Genomic DNA, 17,514 nt, shown 5'->3' with positions numbered 1-17,514 from the left:
AAATTGGAAGTATGGTCCTAATTTCCTAGAAGCGTTTATCAGTGCGAGTGCTAATTTCTCCAAGTATGGATATCTAGTCTCTGCTTCTCCTAAGGTCCGACTTACTTAATAAACTGAAAATTGTGTACCTTGCTCTACTCGAACTAGGACACCACTTACTGCGATTTTTGATACGGCCAAGTATAAGTAAAGTCTTTTATCTGCCTCCGGAGTGTGAAGCAGTGGCGGGCTTGGCAGGTATTGCTTCAATTGTTCTAAAGCTAGTTGGCATTCCGGGGTCCAAGCAAAGTCGTTCTTCTTTTTGAGTAGAGAGAAAAATCTGTGGTTTCGATCCGGCGACCTCGAAATGAATCGGCCTAGGGAAGCTATTCGTGTGGTTAGCTTTTGAACCGCTTTCACACTATCCACGATGGTGATGTCTTCGGTGGCCTTGATTTTATCGGGGTTGATCTTGATTCCCCGATTTGATACCATGAAGCTAAGGAATTTGCCCGAGCCAACCCCGAAAGCACATTTCTCGAGGTTGAGCTTCATGTTGTATTTCCTTAAAATCTCAAACGTCTCCTGCAAATGAGTTAAATGGTCCTCTGTGCGCAGGGACTTGACTAGCATGTCATCAATATAAACTTTCATCGACTCACCTATTTGTTTTTCAAACATTTTATTCACTAGGCATTAATAAGTAGCTCATGCATTTTTTAGCCCGAAGGGCATTACATTATAACATGTTCCATACTTGGTGATAAACGAAGTTTTTTCTTGGTCTTCCGGGTTCATTCGAATTTGATTGTACCCGGAATAGGCATCGAGAAAAGTAAGGATCTCGTGACCGGTTGTGGCATCGATTATCCGATTGATGTTAGGCAGTGGAAAAGAATCTTTGGGGCATGCTTTGTTTAGATCTTTATAGTCTACACACATTCTGAGTTTGTTCCCTTTTTTAGGGACTACAACTACATTATCTAACCATTCGGGATATTTTACTTCCCGAATCGACCCTATTTTAAGAAGTTTACTTACCTCGTCCTTCACGAACGCATGCTTTAACTCGGACTGAGGTCTTCTTTTTTGCTTCACCGGTCTGAACCTAGGGTCCAAGCTCAGCCGGTGCATTGTTATCGACGGTGGGATCCCTGTCATGTCTACATGGGACCAAGCAAAGCAATCTATGTTATCAATAAGAAATTGAATAGGTTTTTTCCTGAGTTAGAGGGTCAATCCCGTTCCCAGGTATACCTTTCTTTCTGGCAGATGTTAGATCAATATAACATGTTCCAGCTCTTCGACCGTCGATTTGGTGGCATCAGAATCCTCGGGGATGATAAAAGTTCGGGGGGTCAGGAAATCTTCCTCGTCATCTTCTGTTTCCTGCTTCACCGATTTGGTCGAGACGGGCGGCTGTGATTGCTATTTGGCCTCTCGTACATTTCTAATGCTCGATCTTTCTGAGGCTGATAATGTTGATATCGGTGTTACCTCATCGACTGCAAACATTTCTTTCGCCGCATGCTACTCCTCGTACACTATTTTCACACCGTCCTACGTTGGGAATTTCATTACTTGGTGGAGAGTCGAAGGTACTGCCCTCATGTTGTGGATCCAAGGCCTTCCGAGTAGGGCATTATATCTCATGTCACCTTCGATTATGTGGAACTTTGTGTTTTGGATGGTTCCAGCCACGTTCACTAGTAGAATAATTTCCCCTTTAGTCATTTCGCTGGCCATATTGAAACCGTTTAAGACCCGATTTACGGGCATGACTTGATTCTGCAGACCGAGCTGCTCCACGACCCTTGATCGGATGATATTCGCAAAGCTACCTAGATCCACCAAAACACGCTTAACCTGAACTTTATTTAATAGGATAGAAATTACCATAGCGTCGTTGTGGGACTGAGAGATGCCTTATGTTTCTTCATTTTTGAACGATAATATGCCTTCGGACACATAATCTCGGGTTTGTTTTTCCCCTGTGGCTGATACCTTAGTGCGTTTGAGTGCGAGTCTCTGTGGAGTGTCGACCCCGCCGATGATCATGTGAATGATATATTGAGATTCCTCTTGTTTGTCCTCTCTGTTGGAGTCCCTTTCTCTAAAGTGATTCTTGGCTCGATCACTGAGGAATTCTCGAAGGTGGCCTTCAATGATTAGACGGGCTACCTCCTCCCTTAACTGTCTGCAGTCCTCGGTCCTGTGGCCATGCATAACATGATATTCGCACATAGAATTTGGGTTTCTTTGGGAAGGATCGGTTTGCATGGGTCTGGGCCACCTAGTATCTTTGATTCTTCTGATTTCCGATACAATACTCGATGCATCGATGCTGAAGTTATACTCCGATAACCGAGGTGCTTCTCTAGGACCGGCATGGTTGTCAAAGCCATTCTTGCTCATCAGTCCCCGAGAATTCGGTCTTCGATCACTTCTTTGATTGTTCCGAGCGGCATTGTATATCGAACCGTTATTCACTCGATCTATGACGTACGGTTGATATCGGTCTCTGTTCGACCTCGGTTCTCTATCGATGTCCCTCTGGTTTTTAATAGCCGATCTGTTTGGATGTGCCGATCCGGAAGGAGTTCCTAATTGGTCGTCTTCGACCCTAATCTTTGATTGATATCGATTGTGCACATCTGCCCAAGTTATTACCGAGTACTCGATAAAATTTTGTTTCAGCCGATATGATGCCATCGAGCTTTGCTCATTCAACCCTTGAGTAAAAGCTTGGACGGCCCAATCGTCTGTGACCGGTGGCAATTCCATGCGTTCCATTTGAAATCGGTACACGAACTCCCTCAACATTTCATTATCCCTTTGTTTTACTTTGAAAATGTCCGATTTTCTTGTTGCAACCTTTATGGAACTGGCGTGTGCCTTTACAAATGAATCTGCTAACATGGCAAATGAATCGATGGAATTTGGTGGCAGGTTATGATAACAAATCATTGCTCCCTTCGAGAGGGTCTCTCCAAACTTTTTCAATAACACGGATTCGATTTCATCGTCTTCCAAATTGTTACCCTTGATGGCACACGTGTAAGAGGTGATGTGTTCGTTGAGATCGGTCGTACCGTTATATTTGGGGATTTCGGGCATACAGAATTGTTTGGGGATTGGTTTTGGGGCTGCACTCGAGGGAAAAGGTTTTTGTACAAATTTCTTGGAATCCAGCCCTTTTATCATGAGCGGAGCCCCTGGGATTTGATCGACCCTGGAATTATATGTTTCTACTTTCTTATCGTTGGCTTCGATTCGCTTTGTGAGCTCCTCAAGTATTTTAGCAATTTAGGGAGTAGTCCCCGATTCTTGCTCGTTCGACCTTACTACGGCTGGCTCCGTTCGGTAGGCAATTTCTCGAGGTGGACTGGGTTCTGGTCTGCTTGGTAGCTGGGTTTGGCTCTGCAACTGAGCTATCACTACCTGCTGGGCTTGCAACATTTCAAAGATCATACGCAAGCTGACTCCGTTCTCCTCCATATTATGGGAGTCTCGAGCTGCAGATCAAGTACCTCCATGAATGCTATTTTCAGGCTCGGAACATTGATTTGCCTCAAAGGCCACATGAGAGTTGACATCTAGCGGTACTTCGGCTCGAGCTTCAGGTACTTCGACACGAGCTTCAATAACATCGATAAGCGGCCTTCCGACCCTAGGCATCAAGTTATTGGTTTCGTCTTGAAGGCCGGCTTCGTTGTCGGTAGGTAAATCCATTAATTGAGGGTTTGCCATTTCTAGTTCGAAGTCAGAGACACCCTCAAAAGACGAGTGTAAACTGATGTGTGTTGCAGATTTGTATCAAACAAACACTGTTATCCTTAGCCCCACGGTGGGCGCCAAACTGGTTTACCTGAAAAACGGATAGAGTTAAATTTATACGTAGTTCTAAGGATATGTGGTATAGCTTAATACAAACCGTAAGGACAAATAGAAATATTAAATATGGATTGCAAATGGTACAAAGTAAACACGGTTGTAAAGAAGATGATTTTTTAGGACTGAACAGGTTGAACTAATTTATGAAGCTTAGAAGAACAACTCTTCTCTATATGAGAATATGGTGCTTGAATTATAATGTAAAAACAATTGTGCCTTACAGAAATCATAACCATTCCCTTTATAGTAGAGGGACCTTACTTTAAATATAATTAAAAATACATAGTGGGAGACCCATGATAAATCAACATTTTCATAATTTCTGCCAGGATTCTCTCCTCTAGTGGGATTGCAACGACTCTTGTCTGTAAGCTCGATATTGACTCGAGTGTTCGGTCTCGACTCGAGCTCTCGATCTTGACTTGAGCTCGATTCTAACTCGGATCCTTGCATTGGTTCGGGGTCAGGGTTGGTCGGTCTCTGAATCATAAGCTCAATAACTTTACTTTGCATCATAGTTCGATTCAGCTTCGAGCTTGATAATGATATTTATGTCTAAAAATATCCCTTTTTAATTGGCCGATATTTATGTCTCTTTTTTTTTTTGGGGGGGTTTCTAATGGAAGATATGGAAACATCAAATAGAGCACTTGGTGATGGTTTGGATTGAATAAGTAACATATAGTTTGTTTGCCAAGCTTTCATTAGAATTGCTTAGTTTAAAAATAAACCTTAGTTTAAAAGGTTAAAGTGTTTTACTGAACTTTTGAAAAAAATAATGGCGATGATTAATTGCTGATCAATTTTTCTATTGTGCAGAAAAAATAGAAAAAATGGTAACTTTCCCTTGAAAGTGCACGGAAGCGGGCATAGGAAATTAATTTTTGTCGAAGAAAATTATTACAATATTAAAAATTTATATTTATCAAACCGTCCCTCCTTAATTTTAGCTACTTGTCTCGCATGCTCTCCTTTCTTGTCCATTTTGAAGATATACAACGAAAGCATAACCACACTCCGTTTACATTCTAATGTATTTTCTCATTAATAAAATAAAATTTAAAGAATCATTTCAAAATAAGTTGAGTTATAGTCTGTTTGGCCAAGCTGTAAAAATTAGCTTATTTTGAGAAGCGTTTTTTCCCAAAAGTACTTTGAATGAGACTTAAAGCTTGTTTGGCCAAACTTCTAAATCTGCTTATTTTGAGAAGTGCTTTTGTCACGCCTCCAAACTGGGGTGGGACGTGATTGGCACTCAACCCTTACCACTCGTTAAGTGAACCATGTACTATTTGTATCAAATTTCAAGTTCAATAGCAAAGGAACTAACATGCTTAAATATTAATTCTAATCAAATTACAGTTGTTAAGCTGACTGATAAAATATAATAAATAAAGGATAAATTCTAAAATATTTTAATACTGACCCACTAACAAGAAATACTTTCTACATTCTCTGTGTTGCCTAACTCCTAAAGCAATTAAATTGCTTTGGTTTTCTTGCTAAAACCTCATTTTTCCCTCTTTACTTTTTCAGAAAAAGACCTTTACCAACCCTTCTCAAGAAAAAAAAACTTTTACCCCTCTAATTCCCTTAGGCTTCAGTCCCACTAAGTGTCTTTTTCTTTTTCTCTTTTTGCTTTTTAATTATTGTAGTTGCTACTTGCTATTATTAAGCAATATGTATTTAAAAGCTAGTGAAATGGGGCATTACATTCTCTCCCCCTTAGAAATATTCGTCCTCGAATGTCATATCACAGCTATTCTTGAGTATAAAGAAAGATCTTAGCCCTTATGCCACTCTCACTATCTCTTCGGACCTCAAAATTTGGCTAACTCCTAAAATTTTTAAAAATTTCGGCAGAGTTTCCTTGGTAACTGGAGTTATCCCAAAATTTTCAACCTGTCAAAACCAATCGAACAATAACACTTTACACCTCCAGCTACTCAATCCAATAATATACAACATCAAGGCATACCCATATATCCGCCAAAGCCATTTTACATCATTATAAGTACAAATATCACATAACTTGACAATCTAAATATTTTAAAGCTTAAATTGAATTATGTACCTGAAATCTCGAACAAATAAGGATACTTTTTCTTCATGACTTCCTCGGGCTCCCACGTAGCTTCCTCAGCTGAGTGGTTGCTCCATATTACTTTCACCGAAGCAACGTCTTTGGTTCGAAGTCTACGAACCTGCCTGTCTACTATAACTACAGGGATCTCCTCATATGTCAGAGTATCATCTACCTCTATCTCATGTCTATCAAGTACATGACTCGGGTCGTGAAAGTACTGTCTCAGCATGGACACATAAAAAACTGGATGCACAGAAGATAACTCTGGAGGTAAAGCTAGTCGATACGCCACAAGCCCAATCCTTTCAAGAATTGGATAAGACCCTATATATCTTGGGATAAACTTCCCTTTTCTACCAAACCTCATGATACCCTTCATTGAAGACACCTTTAAAAAGACATAGTCACTCTCTTTGAACTCAAGATCACGGCGTCTTATATCAGAGTATGACTTTTGTCACCTTTGAGCTGTTTTAAATCGTTCCTGAATACGTTTCACCTTTTTCAAGGCATCATATACTATGTTTGGCCCAATAAGCTTCTATTCACCTATCTCAAACTATCCTACAGGCGAACGACATCGCCTCCCATATAGGGCCTCGATTGGGGCCATCTGAATGCTTGCTTGATAACTGTTATTATTTGCAAAATCAATCAAAGATAGATGATCATCCCAGTTTCCTTTAAAATCAAGAACACAGGCTCGTAACATATCTTCCAAAGTCTGAATTATCCTTTCGGCCTGCCCGTTCATTTGGGGGTGAAAAGTTGTACTCAGATTAACTCAGGTACTGAGACCTTCCTGAAAACTCTACCAGAACTGGGCAGTAAACTGTGCACCCCTGTTAGAAATAATAGATATGGGAGAACCATGCAACCGAACAATCTCCTTTATATATAATGATGCATACTGGGGTGCCATGTAGGTTATTTTGACTGGCAAAAAGTGAGCTGACTTAGTGAGTCGGTCTACTATGACCCAAATGGAGTCATGTTTCTTAAAAGTTCGCGGCAAACCAACCACAAAATTCATATTTATTCGTTCCCATTTCTATTCTGGTATTTCAATGACTTGAGCTAAGCCACTTGGCCTCTGGTGTTCAGCTTTTACTTGCTGACAGTTAAGGCACTGTGATACATAATCTGCAATATCTCGCTTCATATTATTCCACCAATAAACATCCCTCAAATCATGATATATTTTAGTAGAACCTGGATGTATTGAATTTCTGGAGCTATGAGCTTCTACTATAATTGCCCTTCGAAGATCTTCTACATTAGGCACGCATAAGCGGCCATCAATTCTCATCACACCATTCTCATCAAGTGCAAAATTCTTAATCTTACCACTGAGGACATCTTCCTTGAGCTTACGCAAGCTAGGGTCATCAAATTGTTTGGCTTTAACTTGCTCTACTAAAGTAGACTTAGCACTTATACTTGCTATCAACCTTCCATCATACTTCTCATCGAGACGAACCCCTTGGCTAGATATTTGTTGGGCTTCCTTAACTATTGGACGTTCGACCACACACAACCTGGTCAAACTCCCCATGGATCTTCTGCTCAGAGCATCAACAACCATATTCGCTTTGTCGGGATGGTAAAGGATATTACAATCATAATCTTTAAGCAACTCCAACTACCTACGTTGTCTCAGATTCAATTCTTTCTGCTTAAATATATACTGCAAACTTTTGTGATCTGTATAAATGTCACATTGCTCTCCATAAAGGTAGTGATGCCATATTTTTAGATAAAAAATAACTGCTGCTAGCTCAAGATCATGGGTAGTATAATTTCTCTCATGATTCTTTAACTGCCTAGAAGCATAAGCAATTACTTTGTCATTCTGCATAAGAACACATCCTAATCCTACTCTGGAAGCATCATAATAGATCACAAATTTACCTGTAGGATTAGGTAGAGTCAGGATTGGGGCTGTAGTCAACCTGTTCTTGAGTTCTTGAAAACTTTTCTCATAAGCTTCAGACCATTGGAACTTCACATTTTTTTGAGTTAACTTTGTCAACGGGGCAGCTACTGAAGAGAATCCTTCTACAAAACAACGGTAGTAACCTGCCAACCCTAGAAAAGTCTAAATCTTTGTAGGGGTCGTCGGCCTAGGCCAACTCTTAACTACTTTTATTTTCTGTGGGTCTACTCTAATGCCTTCTTTCGAGACCACATGTCCCAAAAATATAACTGTATCAAGTCAAAATTCACATTTGGAAATTTTGGCATAAAGCTGACAGTTCTTGAGTATTTGAAGAACTGTTCTCAAGTGATTCTCATGCTCTTTCTGGCTACGAGAATATACCAAAATATCATCGATAAATACTATGATAAAGGTATCTAAGAAAGGCTTGAAAACTCTGTTCATTAAGCCCATAAAAGCTATCGGTGCATTGGTCAACCCAAAGGACATCACTAAAACTTCATAGTGACCGTACCGAGTCCTGAAAGCTATTTTCGGGATGTCTGCTTCTCTGATTTTTAACTGATGGTATCCCGATCTCAGATCTATTTTTGATAAATACATGGCACCCTGCAACTGATCAAATAAGTCATCTATCCTGAGCAGTGAATATTTATTTTTGATAGTAACCTTATTCAGCTGGCGGTAATCTATACACATCCGTAGGGAACCATCTTTTTTCTTCACGAACAACACTGGAGCACCCCAGGGTGAAACACTAGGTTGAATAAAACCCTTATCTAAGAGGTCTTGTAACTACTTCTTGAGTTCATTTAGCTCAGATGGAGCCATTCTGTAAGGAGGAATCGAGATTGGTTGAGTTACTGGCAATGTATCTATGCCAAACTCAATCTCCCTATCTGGTGGTATCCTTGGGAGATCATCCGGGAACACGTCTGAAAACTCTTTCACAATCGGTACTGATTCAAGCACTGGGGAGCCAACTTTCATATCCCGCACATGTGCTAGATACGCCAAACACCCGTTGCTCATTAGTTTTCTAGCCTTAAGGTAAGAAATAAAGTTACCCACAGGCGTACCCACTTCACCTCTAATTATAATTGGATCTTCCCCAATAAATGAGAATTTAACCGTCTTTGTGTGGCAATCAACTGTAGCATGACAAGAAGATAACCAGTCCATGCCAGCTATGATGTCAAAGTCTACCACATCTAACAAGTTCAAATCGGCTAATGTTTCTCGGCCCTGAACTGTGATGATGCAATTTCTGAATATATACTCAACTTTAACAGATTCCCCTATAGGTATGGAAACCTCAAACAGAACCCCTAATTTTTCGGGTGTTTTTCCAAACTCGACACAAAAATAAGGAGACACATAGGACAAAGTTGAACCAGGATCAACTAATACATAAGCAAGGCGACCACAAACCGAGAGAATACCTGTAATAACTCTATTAGATGCCTCAACATTCTGCATGTCTAGAACTGCATAGAATCTGGCTGGTCCGCCTCCTCCCTAAGCTCCACCTCTATTGGCACCACGGCCAGTCTAAGTATTAGATGCCCGAACTGGAGGAGGTGCAACTATAGAATTAACCATGGATGTTGCCTGTGTAGTTAGAGTTTTCCCCGAAGCTTGTCCAAGCAGTGGATAGTCTCTCTTAATATGACTCGGATCATGGCAATGGAAACAACCTTTCTGACCCAAAAGGCATTTCACTGGATGTCTTTTGCTACACGGAGGACATATAGGATAGGAGAACCGAAGTTGACCCTAACTAGTTGAACTTTGCCCTTGAGGGGCCTGACCCTTACTCTGCTGGCCATGTCTGAGTGTAGCTGGATAAGTAGATTAGTGAGCCGTTGATTGAATGTGAGCTGAATGATTTATGTTCTTACCCCCCAACTGAAAATCCACTATAAATACCTGTTGTTCTAGCCTTCTTGTTGTTATCTCTAGCTTTCCTGGCAATTTTATCAAAAGCCTCCTTACGCGTAGTGTTATTGACAACCTGAAGATAAGTCTTGTCATCCTGATGTGAAGTCATATCTTTTGCCATATGTGGATTCAAGCCTTCAATGAACCTTCTCACTTTTTCTCTCTCTGCTAGTATCAAATTAGGTGCATACTCTGACAATTTTGTAAATTCCATCTCATATTCAGTCACTGACATGATACCATGTTTAAGATGTTCGAACTGACGTCGGATCTCATCCATCCGACTGCTAGGCAAAAACTTGGCCCTGAAAGCTTCTTTAAACTGGGGCCAAGTAAGTGGCGGTAATTTAGAATCTCTGGCCTTCTTGTAACCTCTCCGCCATTATCCTGTTGCACCCTTCAATCGAAACCCAATCAACTATGTAGCTTGTGTTTCAAGACAATCCAAAGAAATAAACATTTCCTCTATCTCTTCCAAAAATAACATTGTTTCATTTGGTTTATCGATACCATTATAAGTAGGAGGGTTTAATCTCAGAAAGGCATGTGGATCAATTTTTCCTGTTGGTAACGACACTGTCTGGGCAATATTTACAGAGACAACTGGTGGTGGTACCTCGAGTGGAGCTTGAAAATCATCTCTTATAACCTCTTCATCTAAATCATGAGGGTCCTGAGGAGGAGCATGAACAGGTGCAGCCCGACCACCAGTCAGAGGGGCTAGGGACTCAAGAAAGTCCAAAATTCTGTCAATTCGATTATCCTGCTGATATGGTGGTACCCGATCATTAACAACCTGCTGAAGTGGAGCTTGTGCTTGTCTTGTGGCCCTACCACGAGCCTAATTACCTCTGACATTTCTACCTCTACCCCTAGGATTTTGACATATACCTCTACCTCTGCCACGTCCTCTAACTGCAGCTGGTGCTATTAGTGCGGCTTGCAACTCTGGTGCTGCTTCTTGATGATTAGCAGTTGGTATCTCAATATTGTTAGCAATAGAGGATAAAGTTGATCTTGTTCTAACCATCTTATTTGTGCTAAAATGAGAGATAAATGTGTGTTAGAATTCTGAAACGTTTAGCTCTAATGCACGATATAGGAATCAAAGGAGAGAAAGAAAAACAAATTCCTAACATGTCCTGCAGCCTCCCAAATATAAGTATGGTGCACAACATACGCATATTTGAGACTTTGCTAGACACGACTAACACCCTAGAACTCCGTAAATCTGGGTGCTCTGATACCAACTTGTCACGCCCCCAAACTGGGGTGGGACGTGATTGGCACTCAACTCTTACCACTCGTTGAGTGAACCCTGTACTATTTGTATCAAACTTCAAGTTCAATAGCAAAGAAACTAACATGCTTAAATATTAATTCTAATCAAATTGCAGTTCTTAAGCTGACTGATAAAATATAATAAATAAAGGATAAATCCCAAAATATTTTAATATTGACCCACTAACAAGTCATGAGCCTCTAGAAGCTGAAAAAATAAAATTTAAAATACATAGCCTACGGGGGCATCCCCAGAAATAAAATAAACGTAAAAAAAAGTTATAAATAATAGTCTAAAAAGGGTTCTCTACCGCTGGGATGAATCAACAGAGTCTGTAAATTGAATCTAGAATATCTCATCTAGCCACGTGCCTCGTTACCTGCGTCCTCAATACCTGCCACACGACGTAGCAGGCCCAAACAGGCTAAGTACTACTAAAAGATACCCAGTAAGTCTCATAGGCTACCTCCTAAAAAGGCGGAGCGAGACCTTCTGGAAAATATAAGAAAGAAAAAGGATATACGTAATATGATATAAATCATATAAAATTTTACAACCAAGTAATAATCTGGAAACTGAAACTGTAAGCTAAACTGCTTAACGTAGAAATTGAGCCCGTAACTGATATCTAAAATAGAAAGTGAGTTTTATATATATATATATATATATATATATATATTTTTTTTTTTTTAAGATATAGCTTTGCAAAGTTAATTGTTACGCATAATGGCCCTGCGTACGTGAGCATTTAGGAACACGTACGGGGGAGTGTCGGCCTATCTCCCCAACAAACAGTTGACACCTGCGAGGGTGGGGTAGGTAACCCTGACATCATGGCAATCACGCTAGGGGAGGTTGGCCACTTCTCCCTTCTGAATGTGAATATCACAATTAAAGGCACATAACAATTGGTAATACACATAAGCATGTATTCATGTCACAAATAATATCATACCGAATAAGAATAAGTGAACTGAGCATTGGATCACGAGAAGACATGACTTAGCTTTAGCTAACATATGGAGCACAAGGGTTATAATGGAATTCCCTACTAGGAAAGTAAACCTCAACTCACCTTAAAACTTTAGCTGCAATTCGTCTCTTCAAGTTTTTCGAGTATTCGACAACGCAAAATCTACAATAATAGGCTTAACCATGTCAATTCATAAGCTATTAAGTCTTACTTGTTGTTACTTAGCTATAAATCTAGAAACTCTCACCTCACTGATTCAAGTAAAATTTTCAACTAAATATTTTCATTCTTCCACAAAGGTATATAGATGACGAGGCCATAAATTCAAGTAAACTGATTTTACAAAAAGATAAAGTGACCTCATTATAAATCCTTGGTTCTAGACCCATAACATCAATTATGTATTCTACAATTAAATAATAGATATGGAAGAATCTCTCACTTAACTTTGGCACTAACTAAAAGATAAACTTTTATTATATGGGCATTCAAAGAAAACTTCTCTGTCATGACTAGAAAATATGAACCTCAAAAGCTCTATCAATTTATTTCAATGAATACTTAAACTTACGTATAAAAATAATTTCATAGAATGAAAACTTAAGGGTTTTGACTAAATTTTCACCTAGCGATAATAACTATAGAAAATTTGGAAGAATTAAATACTTGGGTTTCGAGAATGACAAATTGGAAAACCTTGAATTTTTTTATGACTTTCTACATTCTCTGTATTGCCTAACTCCTAAAGCAATTAAATTGCTTTGGTTTTCTTGCTGAAACCTCATTTTTCCCTCTTTACTTTTTCAGAAAAAGATCTTTACCAACACTTTTCAAGGAAAAAAAACTTTTACCCTCTAATTCTCTTAGGCTTCGGTCCCACTAAGTCTCTTTTTCTTTTTTTCTTTTTGTTTTTCATTCATTGTAGTTGCTACTAGCTATTATTAAGCAATATGTATTTAAAAGCTAGCGAAATGGGGCATTACAAATTTTTTCAAAAGTGTTTTTCAAAAAAGTAGTTTTGGTGAGAATCAGTTTATGTTTGGCTTATTAATTTAAAAATCACATTTGAGCAGTAATTAGTGTTTGGCCAAGCATTTGAAAACTGCTTCTAAGTGTGTTTTTCTCAAAGGTGTTTCTCAGAAAAGTACTTTTGGAGAGAAACTACATTTTTCTGCTTCTCAAAAACTGATCTGCTTCTCCTTAAAAGCACTTTTTCTTTCTAAAAGCTTGGCCAAACACCTTAATTTTTTGGCCAAATAGGCTATTAGGGTGTGTTTGGTATGAAGGAAAATATTTTTCATGGTAAATATTTTTCTAGAAAATATTTTCTTGAAAAATGAGTGATTTTATCACTTATTTTCCCATGTTTGGTTGGCGAGTGAAAAACATTTCCGAAAAATATTTTCTAGTGTTTGTTTACAGAGTAGAAAATATTTTTTAGAAAAATAATCTTTTATGCTACTTTCTTTAACCCATTCCCCCAAATTTCCATGTTTCCTGTGCTCCTCCTCCCCCTCCTCCCTCCCCCCCCCCCCCCAAACTCTAAATACCCAACATTTTCAAGACTCTATTTTCTTCAAGAATTTAATTATTCTTTTAAAAAATTCACACAAACCCAAAAGAAACTAATGTGTTGCTTTACTTTTCACTCAAAACAACGTTGGAATTTGTGCTACATAACTAAAAAAAAAAATACTCTTTTTTTGGTTGAAAAAGAAAGTATTTTTTCTAGTATTCATTATGTTAAAATGAAAGAAATATTTTTTTCACGTCATGAAAAGAAAATACTCATTTTGTTGAAATAAAAAAAAAATACTTTTTACTACATTATTTTATTGAAACGAAAGAAAATACTTTTTCTACATCATAAAAGAAAGTATTTTTTTTGTTGAAATGAAAGAAAATACTTTTTTACATCATGAAAAGAAAATAATCATTTTGTTGAAATGAAAAAAAATACCTATTACTACATTATTTTGTTGAAACGAAAAAAAATACTTTTTCAACATCATAAAAGAAAGTATTTTTTTGGTTGAAATGAAAGGAAATACTTTTTTACATCATAAAAATAAAATACTCATTTTATTGAAATAGAAAAAAATACGTTTTCTACGTCATAAAAAAAAGTATTTTTTTTTTGTTGAAATGAAAGACGATACTTTTTACTACATCATTTTGTTGAAATGAAAGAAAATACTTTTTCTACATCATGAAAACAAAGTACTTTTTTTGTTGAAATGAAATAAAATATTTTTTTAATATCATGAAAAAAAAAACACTCATTTTTGAAGTGAAAAAAGAAAGTACTCTATTTACAACATGAAAAGAAAGTATTCTTAATAATATTTCTATTTAGGGTGAGGGTAGGGAATATGGTGGGAAAGGTTGAAAAAGAGTTATGGAAAATGTTTTGTGGGGGTGGGTTGGTGGGGATGGGGAATAGGGTGGGGAAGGTTGAAGAAGAGTTTTGGAAAATATTTTCTCTTCTCTTGATAGGTAAAATATTTCCTCCAATTGGAAGAAAATGAGTTCATGAGGAAAATACATTTAAGCCAACCAAACATGGAAAAATTGGAAAATATTTTCCTTCATACCAAACACACTCTTAGTTTGTGTTTGGCTAATTAATTTGAAAAGTATTTCTGAGCAACAATTAGTTTTGGCCAAGCTTTTAAAAACTATTTCTAAGTGTATTTTTCAAAAAAGTACTTTTGAAGAGAAACTACTTTTTTCTGCTTCTTCAAAACTGTTTCTGCTTCTCCTCAAAAGCACTTTTTTTTCTTTCAAAACCTTGGTCAAACACTTTAACTTTGAAAAAATTGTAAATTTTTTTTAAAATAAATACTTTTAGAATTGGAATAGCATGGTCAAACAGGCTATTAGAAAGTATGGTCCAACAGGCATAAATATCAGAAACATACCTGATAATCTACTCATTGACTGTTATTCCTAAAATTATGCCGAAACAATTATTTATCGGAGGAGAAAAATTTCTTTAATTGAAACATTAGAGAATTCCCTTTCCTTGAAAAACACCTTGATCAACCAATGTTCATTGACTATATTACCCCTAATAAGTCAAAAGTTCTCCTCTTCTCGGATACCCCTTTTGTGCAAAAAACATAAACCTTTCATTAACATAATGCGAAAAAGAGGAAAAATAATCTAATCCTAATAATTAGTCTTTGGATCCTTGCTCTAAAGTATTCTTAGACCTGTAATAATTACTCACTCGCTTGTTTCCAAACAATACTCACTTATTTTCTTCTATTTCTTGGGCATAATCAGAAAGGGAGTAACCATTAGGTCACTAATGTTGTTTAGCGATTTTAACCAATTTGAAAAAAAAGTTTATTTTTTAAATCTGGTTAATTATTGCATGTTTACAGTATGTCTGTTGTCTAATCTTCATACTGGTGATTCTTGTCTCTTGAAACCAATCTGACAAAATTATATACCATGGACAAGTTTAAACCAAGTTGTTACCAGCATAATTATATGAAAGAAAAGATGGGACTGCTCTTCTCTTAACCAGAGGTTTCGGGTTCGAGTCTTGGGTATAGAAAAATCCTTGGTAGGGAGCGCTTTCCCTCGAATGGAGCCCTACGCGGCACGAATCCGGATATAATCGGGCTCCAATGCGGGTACCGGACACCGGATGAAAATAAAAAATAAAAAAAGAAATTACCACCTAGATGTCACGTGGTACGAAGGGAAAATTCCAAGTTATGGTCCAACATTAATAAGCTGTTATAGTACAAGCTTTCTACATTTTTTTTTCAAAAGCCATAACCAATTACTTTTGTCAATATACCCAAATTGGAAAATGAGAAATTTTTTAGGAAGAGAGAAATTCATAAGAAATGATTTTTGAACACAAGGTGGTCCAACTGAGTCTAAAGATGCAAAAGTTGCTATACCAAAATAAGATGCAAACACTTGCTCTCACATTGTTGACAATCTTTGGGTATATATTTTAGGGATTTTCTCATTCCTATACACTATTTGAAATTTTATTACGAAAAATATTCATGTTTTAGTATTTATCCGATCTAAACATATTTTAGTTACAAAATATATACAATCCACCTTAAAAGACTCCCAATCCATTATTTCATTATTTGTGCCTTCAATCAAGATATTTAGTTATATCTTTTTTCCTTTTTTTCTCCTCTTCTTTTTCCTTATTTTTCTGCAATCATCGGCAGGCTCTGCAATCTTCACCTTCTTCTTTGCATTATGCTAGCCATTCTCATAATCACTTTCAGGGTTTCAATAATTCAATATATGATTGGACTTAGTGTAAATTTGTATAATAAAGGCGTAAGAACATACCAGAAAGCGAACGATCTGGAACAACAGAAGGTTTAGGAGAGCTCAGCGATGGCGTTGCTTTCCGAGGAGTAAAAGCATCAATTTTTCATCTAAAATTTCAATGCTTTTAAGTAATCACTTATTTACCAAATTGAGATGCTAACTCCAATGTTTCACTCTGGAGCAGGGAGCTCCACAGACGGAATAGAGAATTCATACAACTTTCATACATTATTTCTATACAGTTAAATACAATTACAATATCATACAACTTAAATATAATTTTTATACAATATGTCTTTTGTATATTTTGTATCTGATTTATGCATAGTAAAAACAAATTTCATACAACTAATTATATATTATACAGCTTATCTATAACTTATCTACACTTTCATACATTATTTCTACCCAATTATATACAACTACAATATCATACCACTTAAATATAATTTTTATACAATATGTCTATTGTATATTTTGTATCTGATTTATATATAGTAAAAATAAATTTCATACAACTTATCTACAACTTTCATACATTTCTACCCACTTATATACAATTACAATATCATACAATTTAAATGCAATTTTTATACAATATTGTTCAACTTTCATAAAATATTTAAATAAAAAAATATATATAAACAATTGAATACATTTTTTCTACAACTTTACTACAATTTTGTAAGTATAATGTATGCCATGTCTTCTTCTTCTTCTTCTTCTTCTTCTTCTTCTTCTTCTTCGAGTTTCAATCTGAAATTCAGCCAAAATCAAGTCTAATCTTCGCCAAAACACCCTCAAAATTGAGATATAAACTCCAAATAATATTCTCAATTGTTTGCAACAACACCCAATCCAAACAAATAATGATTTTTGAAAACCCAAATTCGAATTTAAAGCTTCAATGGTTGTCAATGGTGGAATTGCTGCTCTCTTACTGGAATTAGGGCTGATCTTCGAAAGTGTTTTCTTCTTCATTGAAAGTTAAGCAAGCAACAGGCATGAATGGAGGTGTGTGGTAGAGTATTTAGAGTTCGAATCTATCAAAATAGAGAGAAATTTTTGAAGAAGAGTGAAAAATGTAGAGGGATTTTTGAAGA

The 17,514-nt window shown here is 37.0% G+C and overlaps 3 protein-coding genes across 3 annotated transcripts; all 3 read right to left on the bottom strand.

Annotated features, from left to right (window-relative positions):
• Positions 1-5,770: 5,770 nt before the first annotated feature.
• On the bottom strand, positions 5,771-6,338 carry LOC138902900 (uncharacterized). Its single transcript, XM_070190800.1, has 2 exons — positions 5,948-6,338; positions 5,771-5,775 (listed from the first exon to the last, which is right to left on the bottom strand). Exons 1-2 carry the CDS (start codon positions 6,336-6,338, stop codon positions 5,771-5,773), a joined length of 396 nt encoding a protein of 131 aa, XP_070046901.1.
• Positions 6,339-8,693: 2,355 nt separating this feature from the next.
• On the bottom strand, positions 8,694-9,377 carry LOC138902899 (uncharacterized). The gene has a single exon (XM_070190799.1). The coding sequence runs from the start codon at positions 9,375-9,377 to the stop codon at positions 8,694-8,696; it is 684 nt and encodes a 227-aa protein (XP_070046900.1).
• Positions 9,378-9,449: 72 nt separating this feature from the next.
• On the bottom strand, positions 9,450-10,119 carry LOC138902898 (uncharacterized). The gene is made up of 2 exons (XM_070190798.1): positions 9,800-10,119; positions 9,450-9,633 (listed from the first exon to the last, which is right to left on the bottom strand). The coding sequence occupies exons 1-2, from the start codon at positions 10,117-10,119 to the stop codon at positions 9,450-9,452; spliced, it is 504 nt and encodes a 167-aa protein (XP_070046899.1).
• Between the last annotated feature and the right edge of the window lie 7,395 nt (positions 10,120-17,514).

This window comes from Nicotiana tomentosiformis, chromosome 12 (assembly GCF_000390325.3).
Source record: "Nicotiana tomentosiformis chromosome 12, ASM39032v3, whole genome shotgun sequence".
In the NCBI taxonomy this organism is placed as follows: domain Eukaryota; kingdom Viridiplantae; phylum Streptophyta; class Magnoliopsida; order Solanales; family Solanaceae; genus Nicotiana; species Nicotiana tomentosiformis.
The sequence above is the reverse complement of the archived record's forward strand: the minus strand, read 5'-3'. Positions and strand labels throughout refer to the sequence as shown.